We start from the raw sequence: 20,042 nt of genomic DNA, 5'->3' as shown, positions 1-20,042 counted from the left end.
TTTTCACGCAGAATGGTGGGGAAGTGGTGGAAGTAGATATGAGAGTAACATTTAGAGTCTGTTAGATAGGCACATGAATATGCAAGGAGTAAAGGGATATAGAAACATAGAAACATAGAAAACAGGTGCAGGAGTAGGCCATTCGGCCCTTCGAGCCTGCAATGCCATTCAGTATGATCATGGCTGATCATCCAACTCAGAACCCTGTACCAGCCTTCCCGCCATACCCCCCAATCCCTTTAGCCACTAGGGCCATATCTAACTCCCTCTTAAATATAGCCAATGAACTGGCCTCAACTGTTTCCTGTGGCAGACAATTCCACAGATTCACCACTCTCTGTGTGAAGAAGTTTTTCCTAATCTCGGTCCTAAAAGGCTTCCCCTTTATCCTCAAACTGTGACCCCTCGTCCTGGACTTCCCCAACATTGGGAACAATCTTCCTGCATCTAACCTGACCAATCTCTTTAGGATTTTATACGTTTCAATGAAATCCCCCCTCAATCTTCTAAATTCCAACGAGTATAAGCCTAGTTGATCTAGTCTTTCATCATATGAAAGTCCTGCCATCCCAGGAATCAATCTGGTGAACCTTCTTTGTACTCCCTCTATGGCAAGAATGTCTTTCCTCAGATTAGGGGACCAAAACTGCACACAATACTCCAGATGTGGTCTCACCAAGGTCTTGTACAACTGCAGTAGTACCTCCCTGCTCCCGTACTCGAATCCTCTTGCTATGAATGCCAGCATACCATTCGCCTTTTTCACCGCCTGCTGAACCTGCATGCCCACTATCAATGACTGGTGTATAATGACACCCAGGTCTCGTTGTACCTCCCCTTTTCCTAATCGGCCACCATTCAGATAATAATCTGTTTTCCTGTTTTTGCCACCAAAGTGGATAATCTCACATTTATCCACATTAAATTGCATCTGCCATGAATTTGCCCACTCACCTAACCTATCCAAGTCACCCTGCATCCTCTTGGCATCCTCCTCACAGCTAACACTGCCGCCCAGCTTTGTGTCATCCGCAAATTTGGAGATGCTCCGTTTAATTCCCTCATCCAAGTCATTATATATATAGTAAACAACTGGGGTCCCAGCACTGAGCCTTGCGGTACCCCACTAGTCACTGCCTGCCATTCTGAAAAGGTCCCGTTTATTCCCACTCTTTGCTTCCTGTCTGCCAACCAATTCTCTATCCACATCAATACCTTACCCCCAATACCGTGTGCTTTAAGTTTGCACACTAATCTCCTGTGTGGGACCTTGTCAAAAGCCTTTTGAAAATCCAAATATACCACATCCACTGGTTCTCCCCTATCCATTCTACTAGTTACATCCTCAAAAAATTCTATGAGATTCGTCAGACATGATTTTCCTTTCACAAATCCATGCTGACTTTGTCCGATGATTTCACCGCTTTCCAAATGTGCTGTTATCACATCTTTGATAACTGACTCTAGCACTTTCCCCACCACCGATGTTAGGCTAACCGGTCTATAATTTCCCAGTTTCTCTCTCCCTCCTTTTTTAAAAAGTGGGGTTACATTAGCCACCCTCCAATCCTCAGGAACTAGTCCAGAATCTAAAGAGTTTTGAAAAATTATCACTAATGCATCCACTATTTCTTGGGCTACTTCCTTAAGCACTCTGAGATGCAGACCATCTGGCCCTGGGGATTTATCTGCCTTCAATCCCTTCAATTTAGCTAACACCAGTTCCGTACTAACATGTATTTCGCTCAGTTCCTCCGTCGCACTGGACCCTCTGTTCCCTACTATTTCTGGAAGATTATTTATGTCCTCCTTAGTGAAGGCAGAACCAAAGTAGTTATTCAATTGGTCTGCCATGTCCTTGCTCCCCATAATCAATTCACCTGTTTCTGTCTCTGTCTCTATGGATTGTATGCACGCAAGAGTGAATTAGTTTAATTTGTCATCATGTTCAAAGCAGATATTATAGGCCAAAGGACCTGATCCTGTACTGTTCTACGTTGTATGTGGGTGAAAGAGACTAAAATAGAAAATGCTTGAAACATTCAGCCAGTGAGGCCATTTCAAGACTGTTTCAATGCTTCTGTGTCAAGACTGGGTACCTCCTGCATTTGCTGTTTTTGTTTCGTATTTCCATCATCTGCATTTTTTCATGCTTTCACTCGCAAGGGAAAGGGCTGATGAGAAAGATGGCATTGACTCAATGGGCTGAATGGCACCTTTGTAATGGAAAATGTGAGTAGATTTTGACAATTAGAGAGCACGGCTGGGTCTAGTATGCTTAATTTGATCCTGACAGCACAATATATTTGGAATGTTAATACCAGTCAGTTTTAAATGTAGAACAGATTAATAGCTTCCTTACCTCCTTTGTTAATGGAATGGAGAAGCTTTTATATGTAATCAATTCTTGTTTGTATAACAGTTAACTGTACCATAAAAATTTGTGTATGTTTTTTTTACCAGATAAGCAAACTACCTTTAACAGCTGCACGGTGTAGCTATTTCTTGTCATGCACAAAGTGTTTAACAGCTCCTTCCTTCATGGGCTGTGTATGGTGCAGTGGTAGGTGTTCCAGAATGCAAGAATGTATGACTCACAAGTGGAATATCTGCCCTCCTGTTATCAGCCAGGTAAGAAACTCTAAGGTGAAACAAATGCTAAGTTGCTTCCACTTGGGTAATATTGATTGGAATTTGAAAAGTGCATTGCATGAATTTCTTCTAAATCTTCCAAACAAAAATAGATATTATGACAAAAAATCCTGATTTAAATGTCTATTGCATAGAGTCTAGTCTATTGCATATTGCTAGAGCAATATATTTGAGCTCTAAGTAACAGAAGTAGATTCAAAGCACACCCACTTCGACATATTTATGGAATGCTGCTGTCCATTCAGCCTGCCTCATCCATACATATGAAACACAACATGCCTACTCAAATATTTTGCAATTTCTTGATCCAAAACGGCGCCCTCAGACACCTTAAGTACACATGTTGAAGCAAGCATCAACTAGAGAGCTGAAGCGTAGTTCCACATTAGTTTAAGATATTCATTGTCTTACAAGTAGGCCCTCCTTTAACCAGTGTGTTTCTTTCCCACCTTTGTCAGTAAGGAGTTTATATGTTCTCCCCAAGGCCACGTGGGTTTTCCTCCATGCTCCTGTTTCTGACCACGTTCCAAAGATGTACGAGTTAGGGTTCAGTAAATTGTGGGGATGCTATTTTCATGCCCGAAGTGTGGTTACACTTGTGGGCTGCCCTAGCACATCACCAGTGCAAGAGATGCATTTCTCTTTCTGTTTTGATGTACATACTGTATGACAAATAAAACTACTACCCCTCAACCATCAGGCTCCTGAACAGAAAGGGATAACTATACTCACTTGCCCCATCATTGTAATGTTCTTACAACCAATGATCTCTCTTTCATCGTCAGCCAGTAGGCTGGTCCTGGACTTATTTCCAGGCATAATTTACATACTATTATTTAATTATTTATGGTTTTATTTTGCTGTATCTATACTCTGTTCTTGGTTGGTGCAACTGTAACGAAACCCAACTTCCTTCAGGATCAATAAAGTATGACTATGGCTATGACTATCATCATCAGGTGCCATGCCTAGTTTGAGCTTTGACTGCCATGGCCCACACACTCCTGTTTCAGGTCAAGTGGATCAACTCATTAGTGTTCATTTCCAGTTCTCTGGCTGCTGTCTCCATCATCATTTGTCTTTGTCTTCCTCTTGCTTTCTTCCCTTCAATCTTTCCCATAATTACTCTGCATTCTAACTCCTCTTTCCTAATCACATGTCCAATTGGAGTTACATTGCCTTTTCATGATCTCATACGTTATTTCTCTTTCTGTATTTGCTTTGTTCATGACATCTTCATTAGATATTCGTTTTGTCCATGATATTCTTTGCATCCTCCTCAAAAACCGCATCTCTGCTGCTTCAATTCATTTCCTCATGTTACTAGATATTGTCCAGCATTCTGAGCCATATAACATAACTAGGTAAACGTAAAATTTCAATACTATGAGGTGGGTTATCATGCCTAGTTTAGAGTTGGTCAGTATACTCTTCATTCCGTAAAGGTGTCTTTCACCGTCCCTATTCTTCTTTTGGTGTCCATGTCACACCTGCCATCTGATGTCACCCAGCTTCCTAAGCAGCAAAAGTTCTGTAATTGTTTTATGTCTTCCCCATTTATTCTCAGCCTACAGATAGGATTCTCCTGCTTTTTGGATATCACCATACATTCTGTCTTTTTTCAATTGATAGATCGACCCATTTTTGCACTTTCTTCAACAATTATATCAATTAAGTTTTGTAGTTCTTCCTCGGTACTTGCAATTAACACAGTGTCAGGATTATTGATGTTTTCACCGCCAACTTTGATTCCCAAGATGTCTCTTATTTTTTGTAATATTGTTTCACTGTACACATTTAATAAATTAGGGGAGAAAACACACCCTTGTCTAACGCCTCTCTTGATTTTTGTGAACTGACTCACTTCTCCATCTATTCTTACAGCGGCAGTTTGTTCCCAGTACAGATTTCTGATTAGGCGGAGGTCTTTCAAATCTAGATCTAGAGTTTCCTGTAATATTTCAAATAACTTATTGTGCTTCACTTTATCAAATGCTTTTGTGTAGTCAATAAAACAAACAAACAAATCTTTTTGCACTTGAATAGCTCGTTCTGATAGTATCCTTAACATCAATATTGCGTTTCTTATGCCTTTGTTTTTCACAAAACCACATTGTTCTTTGCCTGTTTCAGCTTGTATCTTACTTTTAGCTCTTGTCATCAAAATTCTTAGAGGTATCTTGGTGATATGACTCAATAAACGTATGGTCCTATGTAATTCACATTCTATTGCTCCAGGTTTCTTAGGAAGAGTGATAAATACTGATTCTTCATCTCTTCTGTTATTATTCCAGTCTCATAAATGTCATTGAGTGTTGGCGCGTGGCCAAGTGGTTGAGGCATCGGTCTAGTGATCTGAAGGTCGCTAGTTCGAGCCTCAGCTGAGTCAGCGTGTTGTGTCCTTGAGCAAGGCACTTAACCACACATTGCTCTGCGACTACACCGGTGCCAAGCTGTATCGGCCCTAGTGCCCTTCCCTTGAACAACATCGGTGGCGTGGAGAAGGGAGAATTGCAGCATGGGCAACTGCCGGTCTTCCATACAACCTTGCCCAGGCCTGCGTCCTAGAAACCTTCCAAGGCACAAATCCATGGTCTCACAAGACTAACAGATGCCTATTAATTAATTAAATATCACTGATTAAATCAGTAAGTTTTTCAATTCCATAATCTTCAAGGGCGATAATTTTAAGGACTTTAAGGACTCTTTATCTTATTATCTCACGTTCTCATTATTTATTGATATTTATTTATATTTGCATTTGCACAGTTTGTTGTCTTCTGCACCTTGGTCGATCTTTCATTGATCCTGTTATAGTTACTATTCTATAGATTTGCTGAGTATGCGCACAGGAAAATGAATCCCAGGGTTGTATATGGTGTACATGTACTTTGATAATAAATTTACTTTGAACCTTGAACTTTTAATCTACTCTTTATGTTTGTTGGTATTTGCCTCTTTCCCATTCTGATTGTAAGTATCTCAGGATCTCCTCTCAAGATGGCCGGACTCTACTATTCATCACCACGTAGCCATGTTACTAACCCAATGCTACTCAACCACATCCCTGTTACAATCTTCAATCCTCTACTACTGCCTTATCCCTACATGCTGATCCAGCCTCCTTCACCCCTGCCACCAATACTCTCCTCCCCCACTGGCCCTCCATCTGTTGACCTGGTCTACTAGCAAACCTACCCACCCCCCCGCCCCTCACCCACCTACCCTCCCTCCCATCATTATACTGCTTCACCCAACCCACAATTCACTGCCGTTCTGATTCCTTCCACCACACCAGCAATGACAGGATTCACAGCGGGAATGCCAGCGGGCAAAATCCCCAATGTTTCTGTGTGTTCAAAGTGTTGAACGCATTGGGCTTTGGGTATGATAGGATTTCTCTGACAAGAGTCATTGGACGAACCTACCACAAGCCTTCTTGTGCTCCATTGTTTCAACCTTCCATCCCCAGCAGGAAATAATCTTTCGGCCAAAATCTAAGAATTGCAATGGTAAATAAATTGGATTTATCCTCATCTCTTTGTGTCCAAGGGCACAAGATAAATTCTTGAACTTCCTTCCTGCCTTTGTTTTAAAACAACTGCATTATAGATTACTCTTTAAAGATACCTGCTAAGCTGAAAACTTTTCGTTTTTGTGTGGTGTGGATTTGTAACAAATTTCAATGAGTTTGGGTACATGCATGTAAAACTCTCTGACTCTCACCCTGTTCCATTTCCCGTGTTCTCTTGCTTATTCGTTTAATTTTATCCGCAATCCTCTTTGAAAAAAAACTACTAATAAATCTTCAGAGGTCAGAATAAAAGGAAATTCCTAAAGAGAGGGTGCTTTACCTACTTGTGATCTTCACCTACCATACTCAATTATCTCCCATCACCCTAAGAAACATGACCAACTCGCCCACTCATCATCAGATAGCAAACTTCACTTTTCCAGCAATCCCATGTACTATATGACGTAAATGTAGGGTATATTGGTGTCAAGCCAGACCAAAGAGTTTATGGATGAAGTCATGTTCTTCACATTTCTTTTTTGGACTTTGTTCTAAAGAGGCCAAAGGCAGAAAAGCCATAAGCTATAAAGAGGAATTAAATTTTGCAAAAGCCCTTTATCACACAGAGACCAGAAGGTATGCCAAACCTTTCAAGTGAATATCTGTTGATGCTTCCAATACAAAGGAGATTATTCTGTGTCCAATTAAATATAAAATATTAATGGACTGCAAGAAACTGCAGATGGTTGTGGGCACAGCTCAGAATATTACGGAAGCTAGGCTCCCTCCGTGAACTTTGACTACACTTCTCACTGCATCACGGATGAAGCTGCCAGATAATCAAAGACCCCCACACAACTTGGATATTCTCTCTTTTCCCCTCTCCCTCCCACATCATGCAAAAGACACAGAAGCCTGAAAACACACTACCAGGCACAAAAAGAGCTACTACCCAGCTGTAAAAATGGTTTCCTAGTATGGTAAGATGGATACTTATCTTACATTCTACCTGTTTATGATCTTCGCATTGCTGTCTCCCTGCACTGTGCCTTCTCTGTATTGTAGCACTTGATTGTCACTCTGTGATTATATTAACTTATACTACCTGTAATCAATTGATCTACGTGAGTAGACAGTATACGAGATTACTTTTTTACTGTATGTCAGTACATGTGACAATAATAATAAAACAGTTCACTTTTTTTATGAAGATACAGTGTGGAGCAGGCCCCTCGGCCCAGCAACCCACCTAGTTAACCCTAGCCCAATAACAGGACGGTTTCCAATAACCAATTATCCAACTAACTGGTACATCTTTAGACTGTGGGAGGAAACCAGAGCATGCAGGGGAAACCCACGCGGTTCACGGGGAGAATGTGCAAACTCCTTATAGATGGCACCAAAATTGAACTCTGAACTCCAGAACATTCCGACCTATAGTAGTGTCGTTTCCCGCTACGGTGACCCCAACCTTGACCTTGCTCCATCGAAGGAGGAGGATGAGAACAGAGTCATGGGAAATGGATGAGATGCAGTCAAGGACAATGTTAATCATGGTAGAGTGGAAGCCACGGTTCAGAAACAAAAAGGACATCTCAAGTGCGTCTGCTCTCACCCCTTCTGCGCTGACTCACGTTGGAATTAGATCCAGTTCCAATGTTTCTTACTGTCACACGTACTGAGATACAATGAAAAGCTTCTCTTGCATACTGATCATACAGATCAGATCATTACACAGTGCATTGAGGTAGAACAAGGTAAAACAATAGCAGAATGCAGAATAAAGTGTAACAGTTTCAGAGAAAGTGCAGTACAGGTAAACAATAAAGTGCAAGATCATAACGCGGTCAAGAGTCCATCTTCTTGTACAAGGGAACCATTCAATAGCTTGATAACAATGGGTTTGAAGCTGTCCTTGGGCCGGGTGGTTTCAGGTTTTTGTATCTTCTGTCTGATAGAGGGGGGAGAAGAGAGAACATCTGGGTGGATGGCGTCTTTGATTATGCTGGCTGGTTTACCAAGGGATTGAGAAGGAAAGACAGAAACCATGGAGGGGAGGCTGGTTTCCATGGTAAGTATCAGCAGTCATACCCTACAAAAGCAGAGTAGAAATAAATCATTCTTGATCTCAAGGGACTGCTAATAAGCTGAAGAAAATAAAACAGTGGATTTTATCTAGTGAACCCCAAAGGAGGTGTCCTTGGGCATTGACACGGTTTAGAAGGAGGGAAATAGACAGGTGAAAATGCAGCCCTTTCCAGTACCTCTTTTATGTGATCATTTATTTCATCCAGTAATCACATCAGTGACTGGGACTGTTGTCCATTTCTCTCTGCCCTTTGGGTTTTATATCACCATGCTATGACCAGTATAACTAGCTTCCACCTCTAGGCACAGGCTATGTCTTCTCACCTCCTGCTGCCATCCTTCCCTAAACCTTCTGTATCCGCATCTGCAACTGACTTCAAGATTGCACTATTAGCACAAGTGTGGGAGCAGATGGTGGCGGGTGGAATGAGCAGCTGGTGCATATCACAAGTCCTGGTTATACGACCACTGACGCCAGGCAGACAAACTCTGTAGCGTATTGATACTGGCTCGGGTCACCTGTCTTGTAAAGACACTGTCCAGAAAGTGGCAATGGCAAACCACTCTGTCAAAAAGTTGCCAAGAACAATCATGGACACAGCACATAACAAACAAATGATGATTCAAGGTTGAAAGTGGCTGGTTTACTTTCTAGAGTAGTGCAGTTCAACATAGAAATGATTAAAAACTTGTTTCTTTTTAGAAATTTCCAGGTTTCTTGTGTGTAACACTAAAGGAACAATGCTACTTATATAACTAATATTTATGTCTTCTTGTAGTAATCCCTTGAACGTTCAATGTGAAAGGACTTATTTAGCATCCCCAAGAATTGGGAATTCTACAGGCTACATCACTGTCTGTGGGGTGGGGTGGCCTACTGCACAGAATTGTAAGAAGCTACGGAGGGTTGTAAAATTAGTCAGCTCCATCATGGGTACTCGCCTCCATAGTATCCAAGACATCTTCAAGGAGTGGTTCCTCAGGAAGGCGCTGTCCATTATTAAGGACCCACATTACCCAGGACATGCCCTCTTCTCATTGTTACCATCAGGAAGGAGGTACAAATGCCTGAAGGCACACACTCAGCAATTCAGGAACAGCTTCTTCCCCTCTGCCATCTGATTTCTAAATGGACATTGAACCCATGAACACTCCCTCACTTTTTTTTTCTGCCTTTGAACTGTCTTCAATATACATATATATTTAATATAATTCAGTTTTTTTCTATACTTATCATGTATTGCAATGTACTGCTGTTGCTAGGTTAACAAATTTCTCAGCATATGCCAGTCATATTAAACCTGATTCTGATTCTGAATTGAACATTTTTGGACATTCTGCGTGTTGTTTTATTTTCTCTCTGGCTTTTCACTCGAAGTGTTTGCAAATGCCTACTGTTTTTTTCACTTTCTTTAACTATTTCCAGATCTCCCCGTTAACTGCGCCTTTGGAGGGTGGAACAAGGCTGATTATTTGTGGAAGGAATTTTGAATCAATGAAAAGTAAAATAAATCCGAAAATGACTTCCATTAGTGTTGGAAATACTGTCTGCAAATTGGAGGCATACAGAAGCAACAGAAACAGGTATCCTAAGAATCTGCAATTGTGGCTAAATATTAACTGTTCCAATGAGATACATAAGACAGTCCTATTATAACATTTTCTATTCTGTCAGATGAATGATCCCTTGAATCTGATTACCTGGTTTCTCCCAAATTTACAGGTCTGAACACTGGCACAGGTTTGTGTGATTTACGGTTAAAATCTATTGCTCAAAGTTAATTGAGTGTCACCTGTATATAGACCAGCTCGTTCAAAGTCAAAGTTGAGGTTATTGTCATATATACAAGTACATGTGTGCACAATTGTAATGAAAAACTTACTTGCAGCAGCATTGCAGGCACACAGCATCAGATAATTTATTTTACTTAGAGAAAAAGTATGAACAGGCCCTTCTGGCCCAACGACCTGTGCCACCCAGAAAACCACCTGCTGAACACTTGCCTAATCACAGGACAATGACCGATTAACCCACTGACTAGTACATCTTTAGACTATAAGGGGAAACCCATGTGCTCATGGAGAGAACTTGCAAGCTCTGTACAGACAGCGCCAGAATTGAACTCTGAACTCCAAACACCCTAAGCTGTAATAGTGTCACGCTATGCTACCATGGTGCACTAAGCAGCCTTCACAAGACAAATATAAACTATTTATAGTTTTTGCAAGAAAACACAACTTGAATTTTTTAAAATGGATGTCTGTTTCAGTGCAGAGTGCATTATTGGGACCACTCATTACACACACCACATTTTTGGCCATTGTACTTCAGGAACCACATGTCAGATTGTAACACTATGGACCCACAGGGAAAGCTGTTGGGAGTTTGGATGCAATCACAGAAGGCAGCAATTAAAATACGTATTTTTTTTTTTGTTTTGTATGCAATGTTTTCATGTGGGTTGGGAGCAACCTGTGGGCTTCATTTCAGTCAGACAAGTAAATTATGGGCCTCCTCTGTCCTGGGCTAAATCACGCCTCAACAGACCTCCACCCAATGAGTTAAAATGATGCAAGGGTTCACTCTCTCCAATTTCTACCGACAAATTCCTGCTGCCTAAGGTCTTGTTCTAGGCTACGTAACCATTACTTAACTTGTCTGTTTTCTGAGTGTGGGACAGAATGAGGCTGGTGACATTAAAACGAAACTCAGATTACCTGTGTTAGGATACATGTCTTCTGTTCCAAAACCCACATATTCCATTATACTGTCACTACCAAACCGTGTTCCACGTCAGTACAGGAGATGCTCCAGAAAGGCAGCAACTATAATCAAGGATCCCCACCATCGGGATCCTGTCCTCTCATTGCTGCCACCATCACATCGGAGATACAGAAGCCAGAAGTACCACACCCCACCAGGTTCAGGCCAGCTACTTTCCTACAGCCAGCATGCCCAACCTTATCTCTACCTCAGCAATGGAGCACTGCAGACCACCTCCTGAACTACCATGGACTTGTCTCAGTTTGTGTCATTCTCTCATTCTCTCATTCACTCTCTCTCTCTCTCTCTCTCTCTCTCTCTCCCCCTCTCTCTTGTCTTGTATAACCTAGATTCTGCGCGTTGCCTGTACTGATGTGCCTATGATGCTGCTACAAGCAAATTTTGCTATTGAACCTGTACCTCACCATGCTTTGTACATGACAAAAAACTCAATTTGACAAAAAAGTTGAAAATCTTGGGAAGCAGGGAGAGTGTAAAAATGCAGCCTCTTCTCTATCTCCCTGTATCCTGGTTTGACATTATATTGTCCATTATCATGTTAGCACACCAACCAGTTCTGATGAAGGGTCTTGGCCCAACATGTTGATTTGTATTCCTTTCCATGGATGCTGCCTGACCTGCTGTGTTCCTCCAGCATTTTGTGTGTGTTACTCTGGACTTCCAGCATCTGCAGAATGTCTTGTGTTTATTATCATAATCATGCTTATCCCTCTTTCTCACTTTGTTTCCATAAAGTGCCTCCCCTTCAGTCAGTCCTCGTGCTTGTCATTAGATTGCTCTTAACTAGCCTCTATATAGTCTAAAATACACCATATTCTTGCCCATTACCACCCAAAGAATGTAACCTCTCTACTCTTCCCCCAGCTCTGGGAAAATGTCCCTGCTCCAAAGTGTTATCTGGTTTCTTCTTTCACAGGGGCTGCTCACTGGCTGAGCTTTCCTGCTTTTTCTGTTTTTGTGACGTTAATTTTTCCCTCTTTTTTTTGTCCTTTAAAGTCTGCAGTAATGGTTGTGTGAAATCCAACTCATCTATTTGAGCATTCTAGATCTACAGCTTCAATAAAAAATGTTTCATTCAGATAAAGATAATAATAAAAATCAATTTTTCATGCATCATTTTAGTTAATGTGGGAGAATATAAAGAATAACAAAGCTATATTAGTATGAGTCTTGTTTCCTATTTTGTAACGTCAGTTAACATTTTTTTTCTCTAAAGACTTCTTTGCATATTGGAAGCATTTAACACCACACAAGATTATAATCCTGTCCGTATTAATTTAACGCTGAACAAAAATTTGACAACACAAGCAGCCAACTTTTCTTTTGTGGTAAGAAAGGTTTTCTTTTTCATTTTTTAAGTATTCCTGCACTTTTGGAATGTGACAGTCTGAGCTTTTGATAATTATGTTAATTGCGAGCAGGACTATACGAAACTGTTTTTATTAAGCATTTGGCCACTGGTCCATGTTTCTTTGGCAAGATAGTACATTTTTCATTTTAATACAACTTTTCCAAGAAAGGGAGATCGGTAACAGTTAACATTGAGACCACAGTATATTTAAGGCAGAGTTTGATAGATTCTTGCTTAGTCAGGGCATCAAAGGTTAAGAAGAGAAGACAGGAGAATGGGGTTGAGAGGGATAATAAATCAGCCATGATGAAATGGTGGAGCAAATATGATGGGCCAAATGGCCTAATTCTGCTTCTACTGTGTGTCTTATGGTCTAAGGCTCTTATTTGCCTCAGTATCAACCCTCACAGAGCTATCGTCAAAACTATTTTTTATGTATGGGTTATTTTCCCTCTGCAAGTTGAAATACTGCAGATCTGATGCACATATCAGCGAGCACAAACCTGTCTCACGATGTTAAGATTGCCAATAAAAATATGAGCGAACTTCAGAAGAGATCGCCACTAAGTAGAAACCTGTTAGAAAAATGTACATATTGCAGCTGGAAGCCAGTGAATGTATCATCCAAAGTAAGATAGATTTTTTTTAGATGGCTTGAACCTGCCACTAAGCTAGCAACATCTGATTGTCATTTGACCAAATTAACCTCTTCGCTATGAATTGTCTAAACTGCTGTGAAAGAAGGACAAGAGAATTACAATACACAAGAGATCAATCAATGGATTCATATTTCTCTTCAGACTTTGAATATCATTGGCTGGTTTTTGAGCAGTTGTTACAATATTCACTCATTTTCAGTTGAAGGTGGTCCATGTTGAATGATCAGTACATGTTGACAATAAATTTGAAGTGTAAAGCTTTGAGTTTCTGTACCCCTGCGGTTCGGTAGTCAGGCCTGAACCTGCCATACTTCCTCTCCAGGCTGAGCTTGTTGTTCTAGGCCAGAGCAAGGGCTTATCCATTACAGTTAGTTTCATCGTCACTGAATTAGAGAGGGGAACATCATCTAGAATATCCTGCTGCAAATGCAGTGATGGTAGCGACCAGGGACGTGATGCCTACTGTTGAGTAACAAGATGAATACTGACTTGAAGATCCTGCTGAGGAGAATGGTCACTTGGCTGAGAGTCTCAGTGCTGGCAAATATCCACGCACCACAACAATCAGCCTTCAGAACGAAAATATTCAGGTTAGCTTATTCTCATATACACCAGAATGTAACGACAGTCCTTGCTCACATGAAGTGCACGGAATAAACAGTATATGTAGTAAACACTAGTACAGCAACATAGTACAATGACACGTGCAAAATGGTAGCACAGTGGTTAGCACAACGCTTTACAGTTCTGGTGACCTGGCTTCCGTTCCCATCGCTGCCTGTCAGGAGTCTGTATGTTCTCCCTGCGCCTGCGTGGGTTTCCTCCAGGTACTCCAGTTTCCTCCCACAGCCCAAAGACGTACCGGTTGGTAGGTTAACTTAATAATTAATTAGGTTAATTGGTCATTGTAAATTGTCCCGTGATTAGGCTAGGGCTAAACCGAAGGATTGCCGGGCGGCGTGGTGTAAAGTATGCTAGCGCAAAATGAATTGGTGCAGAAGAGGAATGCTGAAGTGACCGTAACAGAGTTAGAGTGAAGGGTTTGAGAACATGGCAGCCCCTCCAGGAAAGGGAGGTAAAAGAGGAGTTTCATTCAGAAGTCTGATAGCACTGGAGAAGAAGTCTACTTGTCCAGGCTTTCATATTCCTGTACCTTCTAAAAAGTAGAAAGACTGATGAACAGATACAGGCAAGCACATCTTAAAAATATGGTTGACAAATGTTTAAATTTTACTTACAAAGGATGCCAAGTTTGACAGCTTCCTTTTCTTTGGGATGGGGTAACAGAATCCAGGTATTGTTCGCATCTCTCCCCAACACGGTTCAAAATCAGGAGGAACCGTACTAACAATCATGGGAAAGTACTTGGACAGCGGAAGCAGAAGGGAAGTTTTAATCGGAGGAAAAGTGTGTGATCTCAAAAGGTATGTTCTTCATTTAAAAAAAAAATTTGGTGGTTCTCAAAAGAAAAAGTTTAGAGCGCAAGATCCAATTTTTTAGCCTCCTATTTTTTAAATATTTGCATAAATTTGAATATGGTATAATTAATGCACAAACACAATGTTGTAGTTGGTGGAGTTTGAAATTTATTCAGGAAATCCATGCTATATCAATTGACATGAAGCATTAACTCTGAATCTCCTTCCAAAGATGCCTTCTCTATAACCAGTGTTTCAAGCAATTCCTGTTTTCATTGCTGTCGGTACATTGTATTCACTGACAATATATTCATGTGACTTGCTGAGCTGTAAATGACTGAAAGAAAAATGCAGATTTGAGGACCAGGGGATTTTGGGAAGAGCAAAGCAGTTTTCACAACAAGTTGTTCTGCCAGATAGCGAGTCTGTGGTCATTGAAACCACATATAAAAGTGGAAAACCCGATGCTGACCCAATAGCTCCACCTACTGTTCCAGCTGGGAACTCTCACAGATGATCCTTATGGTCTTATGGTAAGTGGATGTCATGGTCCGCATCGGGGTCCCTTTAAATTTACCTTGTTTATGTTACGATCCGGACCATTGATTCCCTGTTCCCCTGTGTCTCTCAGCTTTGGTGATTAGAAGCAATTAACACTCAGCTGAACCGGTAGTTTATAGTCTCCGGCTTTCAGCCGTTCGGCGCGGGAGCGTCTGCAAAGTCACGGTGTGCGGATGTCATCTGGCCGGAGCAAGCCTAGTCTCTGCCAAAGCGAGTGCCGGTAATTCGCCTCTCCTCACTGGAGCAACCCTGTCCAGTTACCTCACCAAAGCGAGCCTGCAAAGTTTCATCACCGAGGTGGGTCCGTCAGTTAACCTGCCGGAGGGAATCAAGAACCGCTGTCTACTGTTCCCGGGCCGAGTCAAGAGCTTGCCACTACCCGGAGGCTCCAAGTCAAGTCCTGGCTCCGGCAGCATTCAAGCACCAAGTCAAATCCTGGCTCCGGCGGCATTCAAGTACCAAGTCAAGTTCTGGCCCTGGCGGCATTCAAGCACCAAGTCAAGTCCTGGTCCTGGCGGCATTCAAGCACCCAGTCAAGTTCTGGCCCTGGTGGCTTCCCAGTTCTTAGTCAAGTCTTGGCCCTGGCGGTCTGTGATTCCTGTCCAACCCCCTTGTCTGAATCCCTCCTCTGCCCCTCTCGCCTCTAGCCCTCATCTGCAGCCCCTGCCTGCACTTCGGTCTAGTTCCATCACCGGAGCTAGATAGGTACTGTCTGGTGTTCATTCATGTTGGTCTTGTCTTGTCCCCGCCTCCATGGGCTAAGTCTGGCTGTCTTGCCATTGCCCCGCGGGGAGTCATGTCTTGTCTTGTCTTGTCCTCGCCTCCATGGGATAAGTCAGGCCATCTGGCTGTTGCCCTGCTGGGGGTCATGTCTTGTCTTGTCTTGTCCTCGCCTCTATGGGGTAAGTCAGGCCATCTTGCCGTTGCCCTGCGGGGGGTCATGTCTTGTCATGTCTTGTCCTTGCCTCCGTGGGGTAGGTCAGGCTGTCTTGCCGTTCCCTCGCGGTGGGTCATGAGTCCTAGCCCTATGTCCTGTACCCAAGGAGGGGTCCCGGCTCTCTGTTCTGTGTGTGAGTCCTGGCCCTATGTCCTGTACCCAAGGTGGGGTCCCGGCTCTCTGATCTGTGTGCGAATCCCAGCCCTATGTCCTGTACCCAAGGAGGGGTCCCGACTCTGTGTTCTGTGTATGCATCCATGGTTCTGTGTACCTGCTGTCCCGAGACCAAGGCTCTGTTTTCCATGTTCCTCCTCTCCCTAGCCCATGTCATGTCCTTGCCTGGTTCTGGGGTCTGAGCCAGAGGCAAGACCCAGGTATTGGGTCCTTGCCCAGTCTCTGGCTTAGAGTCCATACCCTAGCCACTTCATGTCTCCTCTAGTTCTGGGATCCAATTCCGAATCCTAGCCCAGACCCCTAGTCCCAGCCTAGTCGTAGTCCTGAGTCCTTGTCCAGTTCGCTATTCCAGCTCCTGCCTAGCTCTCATGGTATCAAACAATAAATTAAATCTAAGTAACCTCACAAGATGTGTCTTGCATTTGGGTCCACCCTTGCTCCCAATGCCCCCGCCATTGTGACAGTGGAGGTGAATACTTTTCATTCTGTACGAATTTACAAAAATCAACAGTGCTGGAAATCTAAAATGAAAAACAGAAAACGCCGGAAATACTCAGCACATCTGTGCGAAGAGAACAGGTGAATATTTCAGTTTGAAGATTTTCATCACTTACAAATCACTTCAGTGTCCTGAAGAAGTCCTCAGTAATCAATTATAGCTGTTGGCTCAGAGTTTATTCTGCATGACCTTTTCCCTGGGAAAGGTTTTCTCGTGTTAGTAGTTAAAGTGATGATTTTTAAAAATCTTTTCATTTAAATAAACAGTATTGTTTTATATAAGCAACACTCACAACACGCTGGAGGAACTCAACAGGTCGGGCAGCATCCGTGGAAAAGATCGGTCGACGTTTCGGGCTGGAACCCTTCGGGACGTCAACCGATCTTTTCCACGGATGCTGCCCGACCTGCTGAGTTCCTCCAGCGTGTTGTGAGTGTTGCTTTGACCCCGGCGTCTGCAGATTATCTTGTGTTTATTGTTTTATAAAAAGGTTGAGGACTTCTCTGTGTCAATTTGCTGATCAGAAAGCCTACACTTGAACTTCACCAGTGCTGCTGATTGTGCAATCCTGACAATGTATTCTGTAATTTATATTACAGTAATAGCATTTGTTTGTGTGTTAGTGTATAGTCCACAACTGAGCTTCTGTTTTTAAATCCCATCTTTGAAAATTGTTTGGTTACTGATATATACTCTTTTTGGATATTGCCAGTTTTTACTTATAGAGGTCTGGTAATTCTGTTGTGTAACACATCATATTTGCATATTCTCTGATTGAATTTGATCAACTGCTAAACATGATTGTCAAACACTTTCGGTCAACCATCAGGCTCTTGAACCAAAGGGGATAACTTCGCCATCCCATCATTGAAATGTTCTCGCAGCCTATGGACTCACTGTCAAGAGCTCCTCAACTCATGTTCTCCATATTTATTGTTATTTATTTGTTATTATTTTTACTTTCTTTTTGTTTTTATGCTGTTTTGTTTTCGTTTGCACACTGGTTGAATGCCTAAGTTGGAGTGGCCTCTCATTGATTCTGCTATGGTTATTACTCTATGGATTTATTGAGTCTGCCCACAAGAAAATGAATCTCATGGTTGTATGTGGTGACATATATGTACTTTGTACTTTGAACTTTGAAAACATGCACCAAATCCAGCCTATAATGCAGAGCCCACCAGAAACATGGAGGATGTGCAAAGTATATTTTATTAATTGCTCAAAATTCCAATATCTCTGGGAAGTGGCTCACTGTAAATTGAGCCTTCACCTGAATATTGAGACATTTTTGAGACTGCCTGGTTTGCTTTCAGAGAGCCAGGCACGCCCATTTTTTCCTCAAGTATCACATTATTCGCTGCCATTTTAACTCACCATCCCAGCTTCACAGTTGATGACTAAGGGCTCCTAAGCCCAACCATCACCGCCCCCTCCCCAATCCCTGACACTATAAAAACACTTCTATATCAAAATAAAGTATATTTATAATACAAAATTACATTTAAGAGAAAGGCCATGCAACCTCTTTTCCATCTTACGTTCATAGCCAATGCTTTTAGTTCTTAAATCTAGTAGAACATTTGCCACTTGTGTGGCCCCCAGGTGGTAACTACCACAATAATAGAGGGGCTTTCTCACCCATTTTAACCACTTCCCTCTTCAGCAGCGGAAGCTCCCTATACTGAGGTCCTTCTCCACAAAGCTATTAAGTGTTCAGCACATTGTTTTCTTGAACACATGCCTGAACCTTGTCGTGGTTTCTCGTTTCTCACAAACGACAAGGAGACGCAGAAAATCCTTCAAGACGTTTTAAACTTTAATTTGCAACTCAAAGCTGAGACAATCAGAAAGCTAGATGCTGACTGCCCGTCAAACCTTGTACATAGCATTTTTTATAGCAACTCTCCTATCTTATCTACATTATCATATCCAGTCGGCCTGTGATTACATATCATCAATATATCCGCTCTTGACTTTCCACTGTTGTTTTACTCCCCAACTTAATTATGTCCTAGTTTACATTTTTAGACCATATGTCTTCTCATCCCTAACCACAGTTATTTCTTAATTAGTCTTGCGTTGACATACTGCCCCATATTTCATCACCTTACTCGCCACCGTTATCTTTCTACTTGGTTTCATTCTAGTTCTCTTCATGAATTAATAGTGAACAGGTCAAAAGTCATGGCTACATAGTGAATACCTTCTAATGAGCTAACAGTGATTACATAGTGAATATTGTAGAAAATACACTGTGTGCATTTGAGTAAATACTGTAATACTATAGAAAATACAATGTGTGCATTTGCATTTTCCAGTAACCTCCACCTTCAAAGCCCACCATCTCCCAACTCTCTGTGGCCCCATCCTATCTGCAACTAACCACCCACTCCCCGGCCAACACATTTTATTTGTGCCTGACTCTCAAATTGGCTTTTCCAACCCCCACTACCACGGAGGTAGTGTGATCATCCCATGATCCCACTGCCTCCCCTGATCTTGACTTCCAGTGACTTAGATTCAATCCTAGCTTGGCACGGTGGCATAGTGGATAGTGCAACGCTTCACCATACCAGTGACATGACTTCCATTCCCGCCGCTGCCTCCAAGGAGTTCATACGTACTCCCTATGACTGCGTGGGTTTTCCTCTGGGTGATCCAGTTTCTTCCCACGGACGAAAGACACACCATTTGGTAGATTAATTGGTCATTGTAATTTGTCCCGTGATTAGGCTAGAGGGATTGATGGGTGAGGCAGCTCAAAAGGCCAGAAGGGCCTATTCTATGCAATATCTCAGTAAATAAATAAATATCCTCTCAATCACTGTGAGAGTTTCCCCTGGTGCTCCAGTTTCCTCCAGCATCTCAAAGGGATGTAAATGGCAGATCTTATGGCAGTTAAATTTGCCTCGTGTGAATGAGCAACAGAACCTGAGTGGAGTTAATTGGTAAATGAAGAGAATAGATTATACAGAAAATTGGTGGAAAATGCCTTAGTTTCATGAGCCAGCAAAGACTTAATGGCCTTCCTCTGATCTTTATGGTGCCTCTGTCACCATAAAGTAATATGGAAACACCAACTCTGGGCCCTGAGTCCAGTTTGTCCCATGATTGCAATATTCCTTGAACATAAGAACGTAAAAAATAGGAGCAGGAGTAGGCCATCTGGCCCGTTGAGCCTGCTCCGCCATTCAATAAGATCATGGCTGACTATGGACTCAACTCCACCTACCGCCTTTTCCCCATACCCTTAATTCCCCTATTATGCAAAAATCTATCCAACCTTCTCTTAAATATATTTACTGAGGTAGCCTCCACTGCTTCTTTGGGCAAAGAATTTCACAGATTCACAACTCCTTGGGAAAAGCAGTTCCTCCTCATCTCCATCCTAAATTTACTCC

At 42.1% G+C, this 20,042-nt stretch overlaps 1 protein-coding gene across 3 annotated transcripts in view; it reads left to right on the top strand.

Annotated features, from left to right (window-relative positions):
• Positions 1 to 20,042, top strand: part of met (MET proto-oncogene, receptor tyrosine kinase) — a 163,384-nt gene that overhangs the window by 106,912 nt on the left and 36,430 nt on the right. For all 3 annotated transcript variants that reach the window (XM_072267599.1, XM_072267598.1, XM_072267597.1), the window contains exons 5-8: positions 2,464 to 2,631; positions 9,681 to 9,838; positions 12,256 to 12,367; positions 14,337 to 14,473. In XM_072267599.1, the coding sequence (XP_072123700.1) occupies positions 2,464 to 2,631; positions 9,681 to 9,838; positions 12,256 to 12,367; positions 14,337 to 14,473 (575 nt within the window). The remainder of the gene's footprint in view (positions 1 to 2,463; positions 2,632 to 9,680; positions 9,839 to 12,255; positions 12,368 to 14,336; positions 14,474 to 20,042) is intronic.

This window comes from Mobula birostris, chromosome 9, assembly GCF_030028105.1.
Source record: "Mobula birostris isolate sMobBir1 chromosome 9, sMobBir1.hap1, whole genome shotgun sequence".
NCBI classification, from domain to species: domain Eukaryota; kingdom Metazoa; phylum Chordata; class Chondrichthyes; order Myliobatiformes; family Myliobatidae; genus Mobula; species Mobula birostris.
This window is presented reverse-complemented; position numbering and strand designations above follow the sequence as displayed.